This window comes from Eublepharis macularius, chromosome 1 (assembly GCF_028583425.1).
Source record: "Eublepharis macularius isolate TG4126 chromosome 1, MPM_Emac_v1.0, whole genome shotgun sequence".
NCBI classification, from domain to species: domain Eukaryota; kingdom Metazoa; phylum Chordata; class Lepidosauria; order Squamata; family Eublepharidae; genus Eublepharis; species Eublepharis macularius.
This window is the reverse complement of record NC_072790.1, coordinates 227943844-227960515: the sequence shown is the minus strand read 5'-3', so window position 1 is coordinate 227960515 and position 16672 is coordinate 227943844. Positions and strand designations below refer to the sequence as shown.

The 16672-nt window shown below is 48.3% G+C and overlaps 1 protein-coding gene across 4 annotated transcripts in view; it reads left to right on the top strand.

Moving 5' to 3' along the window:
- CDC42BPG (CDC42 binding protein kinase gamma) overlaps positions 1–16672 on the top strand; it is a 51821-nt gene that overhangs the window by 32884 nt on the left and 2265 nt on the right. For 3 of the 4 annotated variants that reach the window (XM_054990687.1, XM_054990671.1, XM_054990695.1), the window contains 21 exons: positions 372–614; positions 998–1108; positions 1191–1375; positions 1623–1659; positions 2065–2177; positions 2823–2937; positions 3051–3199; positions 5180–5268; positions 6620–6672; positions 7221–7325; positions 7658–7711; positions 8189–8315; positions 8698–8831; positions 9303–9442; positions 11881–11962; positions 12170–12386; positions 12584–12646; positions 13513–14100; positions 14779–14876; positions 15817–15901; positions 16352–16472. In XM_054990687.1, the coding sequence (XP_054846662.1) occupies positions 372–614; positions 998–1108; positions 1191–1375; positions 1623–1659; positions 2065–2177; positions 2823–2937; positions 3051–3199; positions 5180–5268; positions 6620–6672; positions 7221–7325; positions 7658–7711; positions 8189–8315; positions 8698–8831; positions 9303–9442; positions 11881–11962; positions 12170–12386; positions 12584–12646; positions 13513–14100; positions 14779–14876; positions 15817–15901; positions 16352–16472 (2909 nt within the window). The remainder of the gene's footprint in view (positions 1–371; positions 615–997; positions 1109–1190; positions 1376–1622; positions 1660–2064; positions 2178–2822; positions 2938–3050; positions 3200–5179; positions 5269–6619; positions 6673–7220; positions 7326–7657; positions 7712–8188; positions 8316–8697; positions 8832–9302; positions 9443–11880; positions 11963–12169; positions 12387–12583; positions 12647–13512; positions 14101–14778; positions 14877–15816; positions 15902–16351; positions 16473–16672) is intronic. The other variant, XM_054990680.1, reaches the window with a different exon arrangement.

Below are 16672 nucleotides of genomic sequence, written 5' to 3'. Positions count from 1 at the left end.
GTGAAGCTCGGGTTCTATGCTATTATACTACAAAACCAACTAAAAAAACCCCAAAACCCAAAAAAATGTTACATACCCGTAAGTATTATAACTGGATTAAAGTAGTTAAATACCATAGCAAAGCATGAGTATCAAGCTAGTCTTATATAAGGTTTTCTCATTTGGAGTCATTATTGTCGTATTAGCATTGTTTTATTATTGTTAAAAAAATTAGAAATAAAAAGTTTTTTTTAAATGACAAAATTCAGCAAAATTCAGTCACTGGCAGATTGTGCCACTGTAAGCCAGATCTCAAATGTCTGGGAGCAGTTTGTACCCTCTCTGGTATAGCCTGTCTGATCCACTCATACACTGCCTTTCCTTTGGGGTAGGATCTGGCTGTGACCCAAGAGCAGATGCAAACTCAAGCTTGGGAGTTGCGGGACGAGCAATGCCGGCAGAAGGAGACGGCCCAGGAGTTACACCGAGCCGAGGCCAAGTGTGGGGAACTGCGGGCTCAGCTGCTACGGCATTCCAGGCAGTTGCGGGAGCGCCAGGAGGAGACAGAAGCCGCAGCACGGCGGGTGGAGGGGCTGCGCAAAGAACTGGCCCGCACTGAGAGTGGCCGCAAGGAGGTAGCTGTGTGGCCACAACAGGGGGATAGAGCTGGTGAAGCAAAACGTGATTTGTGCTGAACAGGAAGGCCTTAAGAAGGGCCAGAGGCATAGTATGGCCTGAGCAGCACTGGGGCATTGTGAGGATTTTGGCTACCATTATGGGCAGTGTTGGCTTTTGTTGATGCATCACATGTTCTAAGGCTGATCCCTAGTTGGCTTGAGATAGGCCCTACTCAAAGCCATGAATGGGGACTGCCTTGGAGCAGGAAGCAGAGCATTAGCCTGTCCTCCAGGAGCTTAGAGATTCAAGACACTTCTCCAAGGGAAGCTTGGCTGTCAAACTTTCCTCCCCATGGGGCTAGTAGAGGCTGAGGCATCCCCTTCCCTCTCAACCCCTGCAGCTGGAGGCCCGGATTGAGGGTCTAGTGAATGAAGTATCCAAGCAGCGGAGAGGGAAGGAGAGAGCAGAGCAACAACTGAGGAAACTGAAACAAGACCTGGAGGAGCTGAAGGTAAGTAAGTCTGGTAGGGGGTGGTCAAATGTCCATTGGGGCTGCTACCTGCTGGTGGTGACATGTTTGCTGCCCTCTGCAGGTGAAACAAGGCACAGCCCCTTTGCATGCCTCTGGCTCCAGGCGAGCTGCAGATGTTTTGTGCATCCCCAAAGAGGAGCTGCGCTCCTTGAGGGAGGCACTAAAGGGGAAAGAAGAGCAGCAGGAGGTGCTCCAGAGCGAGATGGCTCAGCTCCGGGGACAGCTGGAGAAAGCCAGGATGGAGCGGTGAGTAGCAAGGGAGACCCTGTCCTTGCCCCAAGAAAACTTACCAGGTTTTCTTGCACTACCCCTGCTCAAAAGTAAACAGCAACAGATAATTAGGGGCCTCCAAAAAGGTGAGAAGGCTCCTCCTGGGTGTGCATATGTGGTTGGAATAGGGCAGTGAATGGCGAGGTCAGGTGACCAGACTCTGTCCTCAGTTTGGGAGGGAGATACCTCCTCTTCTGCCCTTTAAATATTCTTTCCTTTCCAGGTGGAAAAACCTGGACCAAAAAGACCAGAACACAGAGGTGAGCAAGTGTGCAGCCCATGGCAAATCACAGCGCCTTACGAGTTTGGGACCAGATTGGGTGGGAGTGCTTCAGCCATCCTCCTTTGTGTTGCTGTGCCTGGAGATCCAGTGTTGTGACTCTGCTGTGGGTGGTGGCCTTTGGCTGCAGCAAGTCTTGTGGCTATCGGGGAGACAGAAAATCTTCTGCCCCCGAAACAGTTAAGCAGAAAATGAAGCTTAGCTTAAAGTTTCTTGAAGTCTGTAGGTTGAATTTCCAAAAGCCTAAATGCAAATGTGGAAACTGAGGGAGGGCTAGAGATGTATAGCTGAGGGAAGACTAGAGATCCTAGCCTGGAACCATGAGAGGAGGGTGGGAGGGAAGCTTCTATTAGGTCTGTATGATGCTCTTTCTTTCTTGAGTCAGGTGGACTCTCCCAGTGCTGCTGACCACAACCTGGATCAGGACCCATGTGCACTAGACTCTCGCAAGGAGGCCTTTGCCAACTGGGAGATGCAAATTGCCGACATCTTGCGGTGGTGAGTGGTTGGCTCCTCTGTTGCCTGGTGGCTGTGTTTGGAGTGAGGGCTAGGCCATGAGACGGGATGCATGACACAGTAATAAAGACAAGGAATATTTGATGAGTGATCTCCCTCCTTGGCGGAGTAACCGAGTCAGCCTGAGCCCCAGCACCTTTCCATGGGCTGTGCAGTAGCCTTTTAGACCTAATCCACTGGTGGTAAGTGTTGCAAGGGGGGAGTTGTGTTGAACTGAGGCTAATGTCCCCCTGGGTGGAAGGGAGGGAGGTTTAGCTCACTGGAAGTGGCAGGAATGGGAAAGTCTTTGGCCAAGAGACCAGCTTTAAGAGAAGAGCTTTGGGGAAAGAAACAAAAGTGAAGGAAAGAAAGCAGCTCAGCTTTGATTCCTAACTATCTGCGAGGGAGTGGAATCAGTGCAGCTGGGCTGGGGACAGCCAGGGCTCCTGGGTTCTGTTCTGCACTGAGTGGAGCAGGATTATTATTGTTGTTATTTCATTTGTAGCCCACCCGCCCCGCAAGCGGGCTCAGAAAGGTGCTTGAAAGCTCTGGCTGGACAGGAGAATTTTTGGAGAAACTGCTACTGCCAGTGCTAGGGAGATATGGCTGGGTTTTCTCAGCCTTATGGGCATCTTTCCCTCCTTTCAGGGTAAGTGATGAAAAAGAGTCAAGGGGCTACCTGCAGGCTATGGCCACACGCATGATGGAAGAAGTGGAGACCATGAAGCAGGCTGGCGCACAGAGCCCTGGGCCAAAAACACCAGTAAGAGAGCTCTTGCTTGGGGTCAACCCCTCCCTCCCCTGGTGTGGTTTCACCGTGGTCCCAATCTGCTGCATTCCCCTCTGGAGGCATTCTGCCTTTCTCTCCCACTGCAGGACAGCCTTTGGAAAGCTCGGCGCCTGCAGAAAGTGGAGGCCTCGGCCAAGCTGGAGCTGCAGTCAGCGCTGGAGGCCGAAATCCGGGCCAAGCAAGGTGTCCAAGAGGAGCTCGACAAGTTGAAGGTGGCCCATGTGGCAGCTGAACGGTGAGGAGCAGGAAGGGAAATGACGTGGCAGTGGCTGGTGGTGGGTCTATGACTGTGTGGCAGAACACGTGCTGTGCATGCAGAAGGTCCCAGGTTCAGTCCCCAGCATCTCCAGTTAGAGCCCATGTTCTTAACCTGGGAATAATTCGTCCTTAAGGAGAGAGGCTGTGGCTCAGTGGTAGAGCACCTGCTTTGTATGCAAGAAGGTACCAGGTTTGATTCTTGGCAGCTCTGATTAAAAGATTCAGGTAGCAGGTGATGTGAAAGACCTCCACCTGAGACTGTGGAGAGCTTCGGCCAATCTGAGTAGGCAAGAATGGTATGATTCAACAGAAGACGGCTTTCTCTGTACAAGAATGAAACAGAGCAGAAGATGTGGCCGCTCGGACAGAGCAGGTGATTGAATAGGTCTAGTCAGGCTTCGTTTTCAAATGTGGCACTGGGAATAATAAACGATGCCCAAGAATAAGCAGGGATTTGCATAACCCCATAAGAACTTATGCAGCTCCCTTCTGGATCAGACCCATTGTTCATTGTTACGAGCTCCTTTCTGTCCTTAGTTAAATTTTGCTTTTAACCCTTTTCTTTTGGCCCCCTCTGGGTAGCTTGCTGACATCAGGAATTATATTCCAAAATAATTTAATTTTTCCGTTTAATAATGTGCTCAAGGGTCAGGCTTCTTCGTGGGACTATGTGGCCCTGAGGATAGTAATGGGATATAGGAATAACATATACTCTGGGATAAACAAAAAAAACCCTTATTTTTACAAGAAGCGTATTGGTTTCATATTATTACATAAGCTTGATGGTTTCAAAGAGCGTTATCTGTTCTTAACGTATCTTTACTTAGGCACAGTCATTCAGATCTTCATAAACTCTCTCTCAGGCTGCACACAACGTTTGCCTGCTTCAGATATCAATGTCTCACTCAAACACACATAGATTTTCTCTCAGGCGCACACACAGTTTGCCTGCTTTAGATAGAATGAATGGGTTTCTCTCAGTTCAGATTTCCACACAGGTTATATTTCTCTCAGAAATGCTTAAACATGCTCAGGCTGCACACAGCTTGCCTGCTAAAACCAGACTCAATATTTCTCTCCACTCAGTAACTGAAACAGCAGTTCACTTCGCCCACACTCAGTCATCAACCAATCATCTCACTCATTCATCCTTCTCACACACCCCCACTCTTCATCTGTACCACACCAAGCATTTAAAAACACACCCAGACATTTAAAATCACTCAGGCCACTCTTATGAAGAGCCCTTCTGGATCAGACCCATTGTTAATCTAATCCAGAATCCTGTCAGCTGGCCTTCACGCAGAGCACAAAGGCCAAAACCTCCCCTTTGGTGTTGTGCCTCGGCAACTTGGTATTCACAGGTATACTACCTCTGAACATGGAGGCTCCACTTAGCATTTATGGCTAATGGCCATCAGAAGGCATCTACTCTTTGAATTTGTCTGATCCCCTTTTGAAGACACTAAGCTGGCAACTAGTGTTGTGGCAGTGAACATCATAACTGAATCGTTACCCTCTGGGCTGTGAGATTACAGTAAATATTGCCTACATCTAGTATTTTGAAGTGCATCTTCTGCAACTATTTTAATTTTGCTCTTGAGCCCCAAATTCTGTGCTTGCAGAATGTCATTATTGGAAATGTAGTACCCCCAATTTTAAAATGCCCCATTTTGAAACCTATGAGGGCTAGAAATCTGCTTTGCTAAAAAAGAAAAAGGAAGCAGGCTTCTTGAGACACAAATGGCCGACCAGTTGTCTTGAAGGGTCAATGGATAGTGACAGAGGCCAAGGCATTTCCCCTTATGTTGCCTCCCAGCACTGGGCTTCACAGGTTGACTGCCTCTGGATATAGCGGTTCCTCCTGACCGTGTTAGGGGTTAGGTACAGCCCTTTTAATTCGATGAACTGAAATAACATTTCTCCTTCCTCTGCACTCCCAATGTATGTCCCAAAGCCAGCTGCAAGAAGCCGAGAAGCAGAACCGAGTGCTGCGTCTGGAGTTGGAGAAGGTGAAGGGGGAGCTGAAAGCCCGCTCGCTGGAAGGTAACGGCACACCTGTGTGCAAAAGCAGTAGGCACTGAGGGCAACGTGAGGGCTTTGGGAATGCTTATGGGGTTCTAGGTGGACTAGTGACCCTCATTAATTTATTTTATTTACCACTTTCCCCCCCCCATCCTTCCTCCAAGGAACTCAGGGTAACATACATAGTTCTTTTCTCCTCCATTTTCTCCTCACAACCACCCTGAGGGTTATCTGAGAGAGAATGACTGTCAAACTGTCCCGACTTACATTATTCACAGAACAGAGTCCTGGGCACCGTAACAGAGACTGGTCTACCACTCCACTGAGCAAAGTCTGAGTAAAACCTTCTTCCCACCTCAGGAGCCTTCCTCTGACTTAAGTGGCTCTTCCTTCAACTGGAATGGCTGGAGGAAATCTCCTTCAGGCTACAGAATCTTCTTCCAGCCTGAGCCTGGATACATGCCAGCATTTTGGATGCTCTGGCTCAGAGCCTAAAGAAGTCATGGCTGCCTCTGAACACAGACAAGCCAGTGCATTTTCTTTTTCTCCACTAGGAGACCTTTTCTAGTTCACACACAGATATGGGTGTAGGGGGCGGGGGGGAGGTGGGGAAGGTCAGAGGGAATGGCTTCAAAGCAAGATGGCGTTTTGGCCCCTAAGGACATCATACACATTGTAGTTCCTGGGCCTAAGGAACTTACCTCTTAAATTGAGATAGGGAAGAGACTGCTGGTGGCGGAGGGAGGGCAAACGTGGAGCAGAGGTATGTTTCCATAGCCTGGGGTTGCCAATCTCCAGTTGGGGCTTGGAGATCTCCTGGAATTTCAGTTCATCTCCAGACAACAAAGATCAGTTCTGCTGGAGAAAATGGCTGCTTTAGAGGGTAGAATCTATGGCATTATACCTTGTTGAGGTCCCTCCCCCACTTCCAAAACCTCCAGGAATTTCCCAACCCAGAGTTGGCAAACCATCTCATGGCCTGTAACTGATGATTCTGCATTCGGTGATTTGGCTAGATCTCTAGCCAAAGAACTGGTGTGTAAATCCCTTTCCCATGTGAGGCCACAGTTCTCTACGCATGCCTCAACAGGAGGGAAAACTGCCTGGCTACCTCGCTTCTCTTCTGCCTGTCATACAGCAAGCACCTCCACAACATGACTGTTCTCTTGAGAAATTTTTTCTTTTTCCGTTCTCGAGAATTTTTTTTCTTTTTCTGTTTTCTCTACTTCAGTCTTTAGGGATTTCACTTCTAACCCCAACCCCAGAACCACCTTGGTGAGGTAGTCTTTGAAAAATTGCCCTCTTCCTTCCATTTGTGGAAATCCGTCTCCCCAAGGCTACACCAATGCGCGCTTTCTCACTGTTCTTACAGGTATCAAGCACCAAGGCCCACTGATCCCCTTCCTCTCCTTCCGAAGTTCCAATGTGAGTTTTCCTGTACTGTGAGATTGTGCCTGATGAAGATACTTGGTTCTCTGAACTGAGACCCAGACAGAACTAAATAGAAATTTGGCATAAATTTACCATTCACTGACATTTGTGTTTTTAAATTTCAGGGGTATTTATTTTTTAAAAAGCTCCACCACAAGATTTTCCAGGGTATAAGCTTTCAAGAGTCAAAGCTCTGAAGAAGGGAGCTTTGACTCTCAAAAGCTCATACCCTGAAAAATCTTGTTGGTCTGTAAGGTGCCACTGGACTCAAATCCTGCTGTTTTAACATTTAAAGACACTTGTGTGTGTTATTGATTCACAATCAATAGAAACAATTTGGGAAAGGTGCCCAAAATAGGAATCAATATACATGTAAATTTGAGTTAACTAAACTTGTAACCAGAAGGCAGAAGTTCAACAGGTGTGTGTGTGTGTGAGAGAGAGAGAGAGAGAATAAACACATGCATGAGAAAGACAATGTGTTTGTGTGATTCTTTGCAAAATATGGGTCATATCTGATTATGATGTTATTATCTTGTCAGAAGGACTCCATTGCTTTTGGGGGCTCCCCTGACCCTCAGGAGCCTCAAAAGCCCCCAGAAGAGGAACAGCTTCACCTTGAAGGAAGGAGGAGCCTACGATCCAGTGTAAGTCTTGGGTGGGCAAGCCCTGGGAGTCTACAGCATTCCTTTCTTAAGAGCCTGTGTTCCCTTTCTCTGTGGCTATGAGGTGCTGTCTTCTGTGAAATGCCTTCCAAGGGGAGGGCACTTCAACAGGCAAAGTGCCTGCTGAAGCAGCAGTGAGTAGGGTGGAGACAGGGATGTCCTCCTTTCTGAAACCAGTACCTTAGGGGTCCCAAGCTCAGCCTGTTAGAAATGCTAGAAACTGGGCTGGGGATCTCTCACATGCCAAGCGCCTGTGTTGCTGTTTTCCTGACAATGACTTCTCTGCAACTCCCCCCGCCCCCATTTCACCACAGGCGCCTCCAGCCCAGAAGGTGGTGGCCATCACAGACATCAGCAACTCCCTGAAGGTAACAGAGCCTTTGCATAAATATCTCCTGCTGGTTAGAATTCTGTGTGATTTGAAATGTGAGGTTCCCCCAAAGGTGACCCACCTTGACTTGTAGTTTTTCTCCTTCCCCCAGACCTTTTCAAACTCCATTCCTAGAGGAGGATGGAACATGACAAGACCCTTAGTGAGAGGCAGTAAACCTCCCGGTACCACTCCTAGGAGGCGACACTGGGGGAAGGCCTCAGCCCTGCCCTGCTGTTGGGCCTCTGGAGTAACTGGTTGGCCACTGTGTGAGACAGAACACGGACCACTGGTCGGATCCAGCAGGGCTCTTCTTACGTTCTTATGTCCTGGCCTGTGCTTGTTCAGTGGTGAGGGAGAAGTATTCTGTATAGGGGCTACATCGTCACAATTCCATAGCTGATGAACCTCAAGAGTAAATCCTTAAGTTAAGGAGTTCTTGTTGACCCCATTTTTTCCCCTCCTGAACATCTAGCTTCTCACCCTTCTTTCCCAGCCTAAATCGCACAGCTTCAAAACGCACAGCTTCACCACACCTACCAAGTGTATGCGCTGCACATCACTGCTGGTTGGGCTGGTCCGGCAAGGCTTGGCTTGTGAGGGTGAGTGAGGTCCGAGTGCGGGAGACAGAATGAGTGGCAGGTCCTGGCTCAGGAGGAGGGTTTTACCGAAGCAGGGCCCGTGATCTTGTTGCACCAAGAAACAAGATAGTGGTTCATTTTGTGAAAGGACGCGTGTTTCTGGTGTTCACGGCCTATTGATTGTTCAGAACAATGGAAAAGTAAAGATTTTACTGCAGAATTTGTTAACTTCATGGTGAAGGACCAGAGGGAGGGCCGCAATCTCCCTTCTTGCCTCAATGGTTAAGGCCTGGATCCGTATGCGGGATTTAAACTTTTCTCCCTGCAGTAGCGCAATGGTCCTGTTGACTGGACACATTGGGGGTGGTGACTGGGACCCTAAGTTCAATGTCCTTCTTTTCAGCCTGCAACTTCGTCTGTCATGTTTCCTGTGCCGGAAGTGCCTCCATCTGTCCCGTGCCCCCTGAACAGCTCCAGAAAACCATGGGGGTCAACCCGACAACTGGGACAGGGACAGCCTTCGAGGGGTTCCTGTCGGTAAGATCTCGGCTCCCCCCACCCTGCCTCCCTGCCCTAGCCTTAGGCACAGCGGAGCAGAGAAGATTCCAACCCCTGCGGGTTGTGTCCGAGACTTTCGGATTTTCAGATATCTTTGGGAAGGGAGCGTTGGAACAAAAGGGGTGTGTGTGTGCATTTGTGTGGAGTGGAGTTCAGGCTTTGGAGCTTTCTCTCTCCATCTCAGAGAGGGGACTGGTGCAACAGATAGTGGCATCTGGGAGGGAGGAAGAACCCTCAATGCTATCAAACATGGAGTAGTATTGGAGATGGGGGTGGGGCTAACAGCTGATTCTGTTCTCTTGTATTCTCGTGTGTGTGTGAACGTGGATTTTTTTCTCTCCCCTACAACCGAGGTTCATATAGTGGGTGTATCCTGCCCTGATGAACCCTACCTATTTTCTGCCCCCTTCTGGTGGAAGCATGCTTCCCTGTCACCACCTGTCCCAACAGGTGCCAAAGCCTGCTGGGGTGAAGAAGGGTTGGCAGAGAGCTTTTGCTGTCATCAGCGATTTCAAGATCTTCCTGTTTGACGTGCCAGAGGGAAAGACTTCGCAGTGCGATGTGGGCGTCATGCACGTCACAGACATGAGGTAAGCAAATGCCATGCACATGAGGTGGCACAGGAAATGGCAGAGTGGCCCAATCACCAAGCAACCAGGGGAATCCAGTATGCAGTGAAGGAGCACCCAGGCTTTTATCGGCCCCTGTACAGTTGAAGGCCCTCTAGCCCAGCCTGATGGGGTGTATTCGATTCCTTATTGAGTAATTCTTATCTCCAAATCTGTGCTAAGCTATATTAATAAACTGATTATGCCCAGAAAATAATATACAAATTGTAGTTTGATTTCATGTAGTTTTTTGTTTGTCTCTGTCTCTCAGTGCAAAAAACACTGAGCAAGACCATACCCTTGCAGCCCAAGTGCAGAAACGAGGATTTAACTGGGCAGAAGAGGGTGGTCAGAGTTTACTGTTCTCTGTATAAGCTGGAAAGCAAATTTTCATGTGTTTGGCAGCTGATAAATTCAATACAAGATTTTGCCCGTCACGTACAAAAGCTCTTCATGGCCTTGGCCCCTCATATCTGCAGGACCGCTTCTCCTAAGCTCCGTCAAGCAGCTTTGCTCATCTGAACAGGGCCTTCTGCAGGTGTCACCCCCATAAATGGACAAAATCAACCACTTCCCATATATACGCATTCTCTGTAGTGACCTCCACCTTATGGAAAAGCCTGCCTAAAGAGGTCAGGAAGGCTCCCACTCTCTTAGCTTTCTACAAACTATGCAAAACTTAGTTACTCAGGAGGGGTTTTTTTTAATACTCAAGTGATAGGGCTGTGCTGTAAGGAAGTGGTTCAGAGAGATGCTTTGTTAAAGGGACAGGGACTGTAGACTATACTGTTGAGTACTGTTTGTTGATGTAAATATGCTCCTACTGGATAGTTTCTGAGTAATTTAGTTTGTCACATCAAATTGCTTGTTTTGTTTCAGCAGAGTTCTATTTCTATATTCCTGTATTCAAATGTATGCTTCTTTTCAAATTTCTTCATTGCATATTACATTTGTTTACAATACAGTATTGCCTACAGTGTTGTCTACTGTACCATGTACAATTTAATGGACACTGTATCATTTACTGAATATCCCAGTTGTTGACTGTATTGAATTATACTATGTAATCCGCATTGAGACTCAGTGAGAAAGGTGGTGGATTATAAATAAATAAATACCTATTCCCACAACATTTTTATTTATTTATTCATTTATTTATAGTCTGCCTTTCCCATTGAGACTCAAGGAGAATTACACAGTGCTAGTCAATACAGTCAACAGCAGGGAAATTCAATAAACAACACAATAGGGTATACAAATGCAAATTTGGAAAAATTTAAAAACGAGCGGATATTTAATACAGATCCTAAGCAATTTGAAACCTGATATATTAAAAAACACAGAAACTAACCAGTAGGAGCATACGTACAACAGACAGTAGATAGTAGTAGAATCTATAGTACCTATTCCTGTACCAATGCATTTCTCTGGACCATTTCCTTACAGCACAGCCCTATTACCACCTCTCTAATTAACAGGTGGGCAGAAAGTCATTCCCCTCCCAAGTAGTCTCAGTTGGCTGCTCTTCACTTTCTGCTACACAATCCTAACCTTCAGTCCCACTTCCTTGCTACCAACCCTGCATAACTCTCTGCCTCACTCACGCAATGCTGCTGGCAAAGCTACACAGTCATAGCTGCAATATGATATAAAGACAGGGTGAGAAATAAACAACCTGTAGGAACGAGAGGACATAAACTGAGAATGTGGGATTGCCCAGGTTGGCTCGGTGGCTGGTGTGCGAGGATGCAGGGGCAGTGGCTGGATCCTAATAACTGAGATGGCTCAAAAATCCATGTTCCCAGTTTCCTGCATGTAACATTTAATATAGTACTTAATTCTAGGTGCCAGAGGATCATTGTTATTTGTTGGGTCATGCAACACTGAATACCTTCAGGCGGCTGAAGGAAGCAAACCGAGGCTACTTGAATGGGAGGCATAAAGTAGGGGAGGACAATTTCTTTACTAGATTATACAAAGCCACCGCACTGATGAGCCCTAATAAAACTACACTGGGCCATTGCTTCTTCCTCTGGAAGCTGTGCCTAAGAGGGGGTTCTGATGCTACCCCTTGGTGAGTTATTCCCAGTATGCCCAAAACAAATGACATGATGTTAGGACATAGGGCAGGTTTTTTACTGCACATGGAGAGGAAAGGAAGATTTTGACACGGGGATGTCACATTTTGTGGCATATTCATGTAGTTCAACTTTCCCCCTCCTCACCGGAACAGAGGAATTGCAAGAGAAACAGCCTAGTTCTTCCCTGTCCCCTGGTTCATGTCCCGGGTTCTGTCATCCACAAGGTGCTTTGAGAGGCACCCCCAGTACTTCTTGCACAGCAAGATGCTTAGGGGGGGTGTCATCCTCAAGTAGAGAAGAATGAATGTCTTTAAAACATCTGCCTTTTCCTGGAAAAAGGGACGAGAATTTCTCGGTGGCTCCAGTGCTGGCCTCTGACGTCATCCACGCCAACAGCAGAGACGTGCCCTGCATATTTCGGGTGAGAAAGAAAGAGACGTGTGGCAGCGGCAGTGCCTTGGAGGGAGGGTTGCTGACATACTAGTCAGTCAGTCAATCAAGGGGTCTGCTTGTATTGGCTCTACTAAAGCAAGGCGATTCAAGTGGCAGCCACTGGGCAACCTGGAGTTCTGTCTGGGATCGAGTCCCATCAGGGCTAACCCTCTGACTTGCCACTGCACCTCTCCAGGTGATGGCATCCCAGTTGAGCTTTCCCACCACCAGCAGCTCTGTCCTGTTCCTGGCCGACAGTGAAGCTGAGATGAGGAAGTGGGTGCAGGTGCTGACGGAACTGCACCACATCCTGAAAGAGAACCGGCACCACGACCGAACCGTCTACGTCCTGAAGGAGGCCTATGATAATGGTCTGCCCTTCATCCCCCATGCACTCTCGGCAGCCATCATAGGTAGGTAATGGAGGAAAAGGGCTCACCTTATGGCATTAAGGCCCACGGGTGACCAGGACTCCAGCTTCTGCCTTTAGTGGTTTGTAATGAGGACTGGGATATCTTTTCCTGCTGTTTATTAGCAGCAAAAGGGGATGCTCACCCCAGCAGTGGTTTGTCAGTTTGGCTTTCCAATGCTAACATATATTCTTTTGCAGACCGGGATCGAATTGCCCTGGGTACAGAGGACGGTCTGTTTTTGATTCATCTTCGAACAAATGGTAAGGGGTGCCATCTCTCTCTCTTTTTTTAAAAAATTTTTTTATTGGTGAGCATAATTTCAAACAATATTTCAATTAAACCCTATCTGATTAAATCTAACCTAATCCCCCCTTTCCCCCCTCCTTCTTGACTTCCAACAGCTTTCCAACCCTCTACCCCCTTTATTACTTAAGATATCCTACATTAAGACAATCAAGCATCCCTACATAGCAATCCTTACTCTAAGCCCTAATTACTCTATAATCTATACAATCTATATTAGTTTTACTGATATTTCTTCCCAAAATTAATAACATAGTTTTGAGATTGTGAAAAGAGGCCTCAGAAGGGTGGGCCACAGAGCAGTGCTGCATCTGTGCAGAAAATAAAATCCCAGGGCTAGTCTCTGAAGTGCTGGCATAGAGGGCCCCTAATTCTGCTACTGAAATATCACAGGATGTAAAAAGGCATCGGGGGCTTCGAGATCCCAGCTTGCTCTCTAAGCTTATGAAGCTGCCTTAGACGGGCTCTTATCCTGGTCAGTATTGTCTGCTCTGACTGGCAGCGGCCCTCCAGTGTCTCAGGTAGAGGTCTTTCACATCAGCTAATCCCTTTCACCTGTAAACGTCAGGGATTTGAATCTGGGGCATTCTTCCAGCAACACAGTTATTGTCCCACTGAGCCAGAGCTCCTTTCTCCAACCCTGTTCCAGCATGGAAATCTACAGCCTTCCTGGCCACACTGCTCTTTCAAACCTGTGGGAATGGTGGGTCTACCATCTGTGGCTTTTAATTGCAATTTGCACCAGCCTGTTTTAAGGCTAATCTCCTACTGCACGGTGTCTTGATCCCCTTTCTTGGTTTCCTCTTTCCTCCTCATGCTTCAGATGTGCTGCAAATCGGCGACTGCCGGCGCGTACAACTACTTCTGGTCTCGCCACAGGCCCAGCTGCTGTCTGTGCTCTGTGGCAGGAATCATAGTGTCCGCATGTTCTCTTGGGCTGAACTGGAGACCCCAGAGGCTCCAGGGACCAAAGTCGTGGAGGCCAAGAGCTGCCAAGCAGTGGTCACGGGGCTCATCTGCCGCAACACGACACCTGTGCTCTGTGTGGCGTGTAAGCGCCAAGTCCTGTGTTTCCAGCTGACGGCCACTCGTCCTCCACATCGGCGCATCAAGGAGATTCAGGCTCAGGGCTATGTGCAGTGCCTGGACGTTCTGGGGGACCGCCTTTGTGTGGGTTACCCTTCTGGCTTCTCCCTTTATCCTCTGCTCAATGAGGGTCCACCTGTGAACCTTCCCCATGCTGAGGACCCCCGGGCATCAGCCGTGGCCCAGATGGAAGCTCTCAAAGCAGTGGAAGTCAGCCTGAGCGAGTTGATCCTTTGCTTCAGTGGTTTCGGCCTCTACGTGGACGGACAGGGACGCAGGAGCCGTCCCCAAGAGCTGATGTGGCCTGCGCCCCCCCTCAGCTGCTGTGAGTGGCCCTCGAGCTGGGGGAGGAGGGTCTGGGTTCATGGGGGCACGGAATCCCTATCATGTTGCATACAGCAGAAGGTGAAGCTTATTTTATTTATTTAGATGGTTGTACCCTTTTCTCCCTGATGGCAGCACACAACAGCATTCTCCTGTCCTCCATTTTAACCGTACAACGGTGAGGTAGCTTAGGCTGAGAGCATGTCCAAAGCCACCCAGAAAACTTCCATGGCAGAGTGGGGTATTGAAACCCAGGTCTCCCTGATCCTAATCCCGCACTCTAACCACTTCACTATACTGGCTTTAAATTTTGCTTCATTTGTAAAATGAGAGATATTGGAGCTCACGTCCAACTCAGCCAAGACACAATCCTAGGCTGAACATCAGCTCAGTGCTTGAAGTGCACTCACTACATAGGCAGAAACGCTGCCGAGTACAGCCACTGGGATACAGAGAAAAGCAGGCAGTCCTAATGCAGTCTATGACATGGTAGATAAAAAGCCCTGCTTTAGGGTCTGAGGTTTAGGGTCTGAGCCATGGGGCTACCAAGCATCTCCTCTGCCTCCAGTCACTTACGATGGTTGCCATGCCTACTATAGCTCCATTCGAATGGGGGGCATGGACAGACACCTACTGCAAACAGGTCTTCACTCATATGTTGTTTCTTCCCCCATCATAGGTTACAATGCCCCTTATTTGTCAGTGTTTAGTGAGAATGCTGTGGATGTGTTTGATGTCCGGAAAGCAGAGTGGATTCAGACAGTGCCACTGAAAAAAGTGAGTTGTTCCCCCTTGATCCTCCCCCTTCTCTGGATCTGCTTAACAGTCCATCTTCTATTTTAAAAGCAACTGTGTTGAACGTGGGTCGTACCAAGAGAACTTGGTATCTTTCCTTGGCACACCTTCACTTTCGATCAAGCAGACCCCTGCTATGTAATGTAGCCTTAAAAAGCAGCCGTACAGGATCCTCCCCCACCTGCGTCTGATCTGCAGTGCTAGAGAAGGCAGCTGCTATCTTCCCCACTTGTCATTTCAGAACAGTTTGCGGTCTCCTAGTTACTTTAGTCCTAGTAGGGAAAGAGACAATATGCCAAGGTGGTGGTGTTAACAGTACATTATTCGTCTTAGTAGTGAAGCACCAAAAATGCCCCCCAAATCTATAAAAATGTAGTGTCCAACTGATCGACAATCTTGCGAGTATTATTATATTTGTTAAAACTACACATGTATGAATAAAACAGTTCTGAAGGGGGGGAAATACTCCTCTTGGGGCTGGACTCCGATAGATTCTGCTAACTATAGTACCTTCCTGGCTAACACGAGTCTTCTCTTGATGCAAGAGCCCCTTACATCAGGGAAAGGCGCCACTCTTCATGTGAACAGATCCATGCGATCTAAACCAGTGTTTTTCGATGCCTCTGTGACACAGTAGGCTCTATGTGACATGAAGCATTCTCTGGCTCCAGTATAACAAATTTAACATAAATCTGAAGTCCGATTGTACCTTTTAAAAGAAAAAAAATCAGCATCAGCAATTCATTGTCCAAGGACTGCTTCCTTAGCTTATGTGCAAAAGGAGGTGAATTTCGGAACAAACGTCTGGCTGCTGCTCCCAACACCTGTCCTGAGAGCCACGGTGGTTTCTGCCTCAGGGAAATTTTATAGTCGCAGCCCTCACTGGTGGCTGCCTTATAAGGACGCTCTTCTCTTTGAGCAGGTACGTGCCCTGAACCCTGAGGGATCCCTGTGCACTTTTGGTGCCGAGAAAGTCCGCCTGACCTACCTCAGGAACAAGGCAGCAGGTAAGAGGGCAGGCAGGGGGTGGTAAGGGGGCTCTCTCTGAGGGCAGTGGTTTTACATTCAAGGAGCTCAAGGGTACCATTACTGCTATTCTTCTTCTCTGTCTTAGCCTCAGTCTGTGAGGAAGGTTAGGCTGAGAGGGGGGGGAGGCTATCCTGTCACCCCATGAGCTGCATAGCTGAATGGGGAGTTGAATCCAGGTTGCAGAGAGGCTTCCGGAGTTCCTACAGCTGCTTCCACATAATAGGCTAAAACCTTGATCACAGAATGCCAAATACAAAGGGTCAGTTGCCACCAGGCAATCCAGCTTCTGTGAGAGAAGGGAAAAGTCAGTTTGGCTTGGAGGGGGGTGGGAAATCCTCTCAAAGTGGGTGTTAAAAGCACATTGGAAAAGGAAAGGAAATCAAACTAGATGCTTTCGGTACCCCGCCAATTTCTTCCCTCTTCTCTAGACCAAGATGAGTTTGAAATCCCCGAGATGACAGACAACAGCCGTCGGCACCTGGTGAGAACTCGGCACAAACGCCGCTTCTCCTTCCGCATCTCCGAGGAGGAGCGGCAGCACCAGAGGAGGTGAGGCTGAGCTCAGGGAATACACAAAGGGTCCCAGCTGTCAGTGGCTCAGGCTTCACTCAGGCTTGCCGAAGTCAGTCCTTGCTCAAGGGCCTGAAGGCTTCCAAGAGGCACAGTCCAGAAGGAGCTGGGGGATCCAGGCTTCCTCCTCTTGCAATGCTGTGCAAGCAGACCCCCGTTGCTGGTGCAGCCATGTTTGG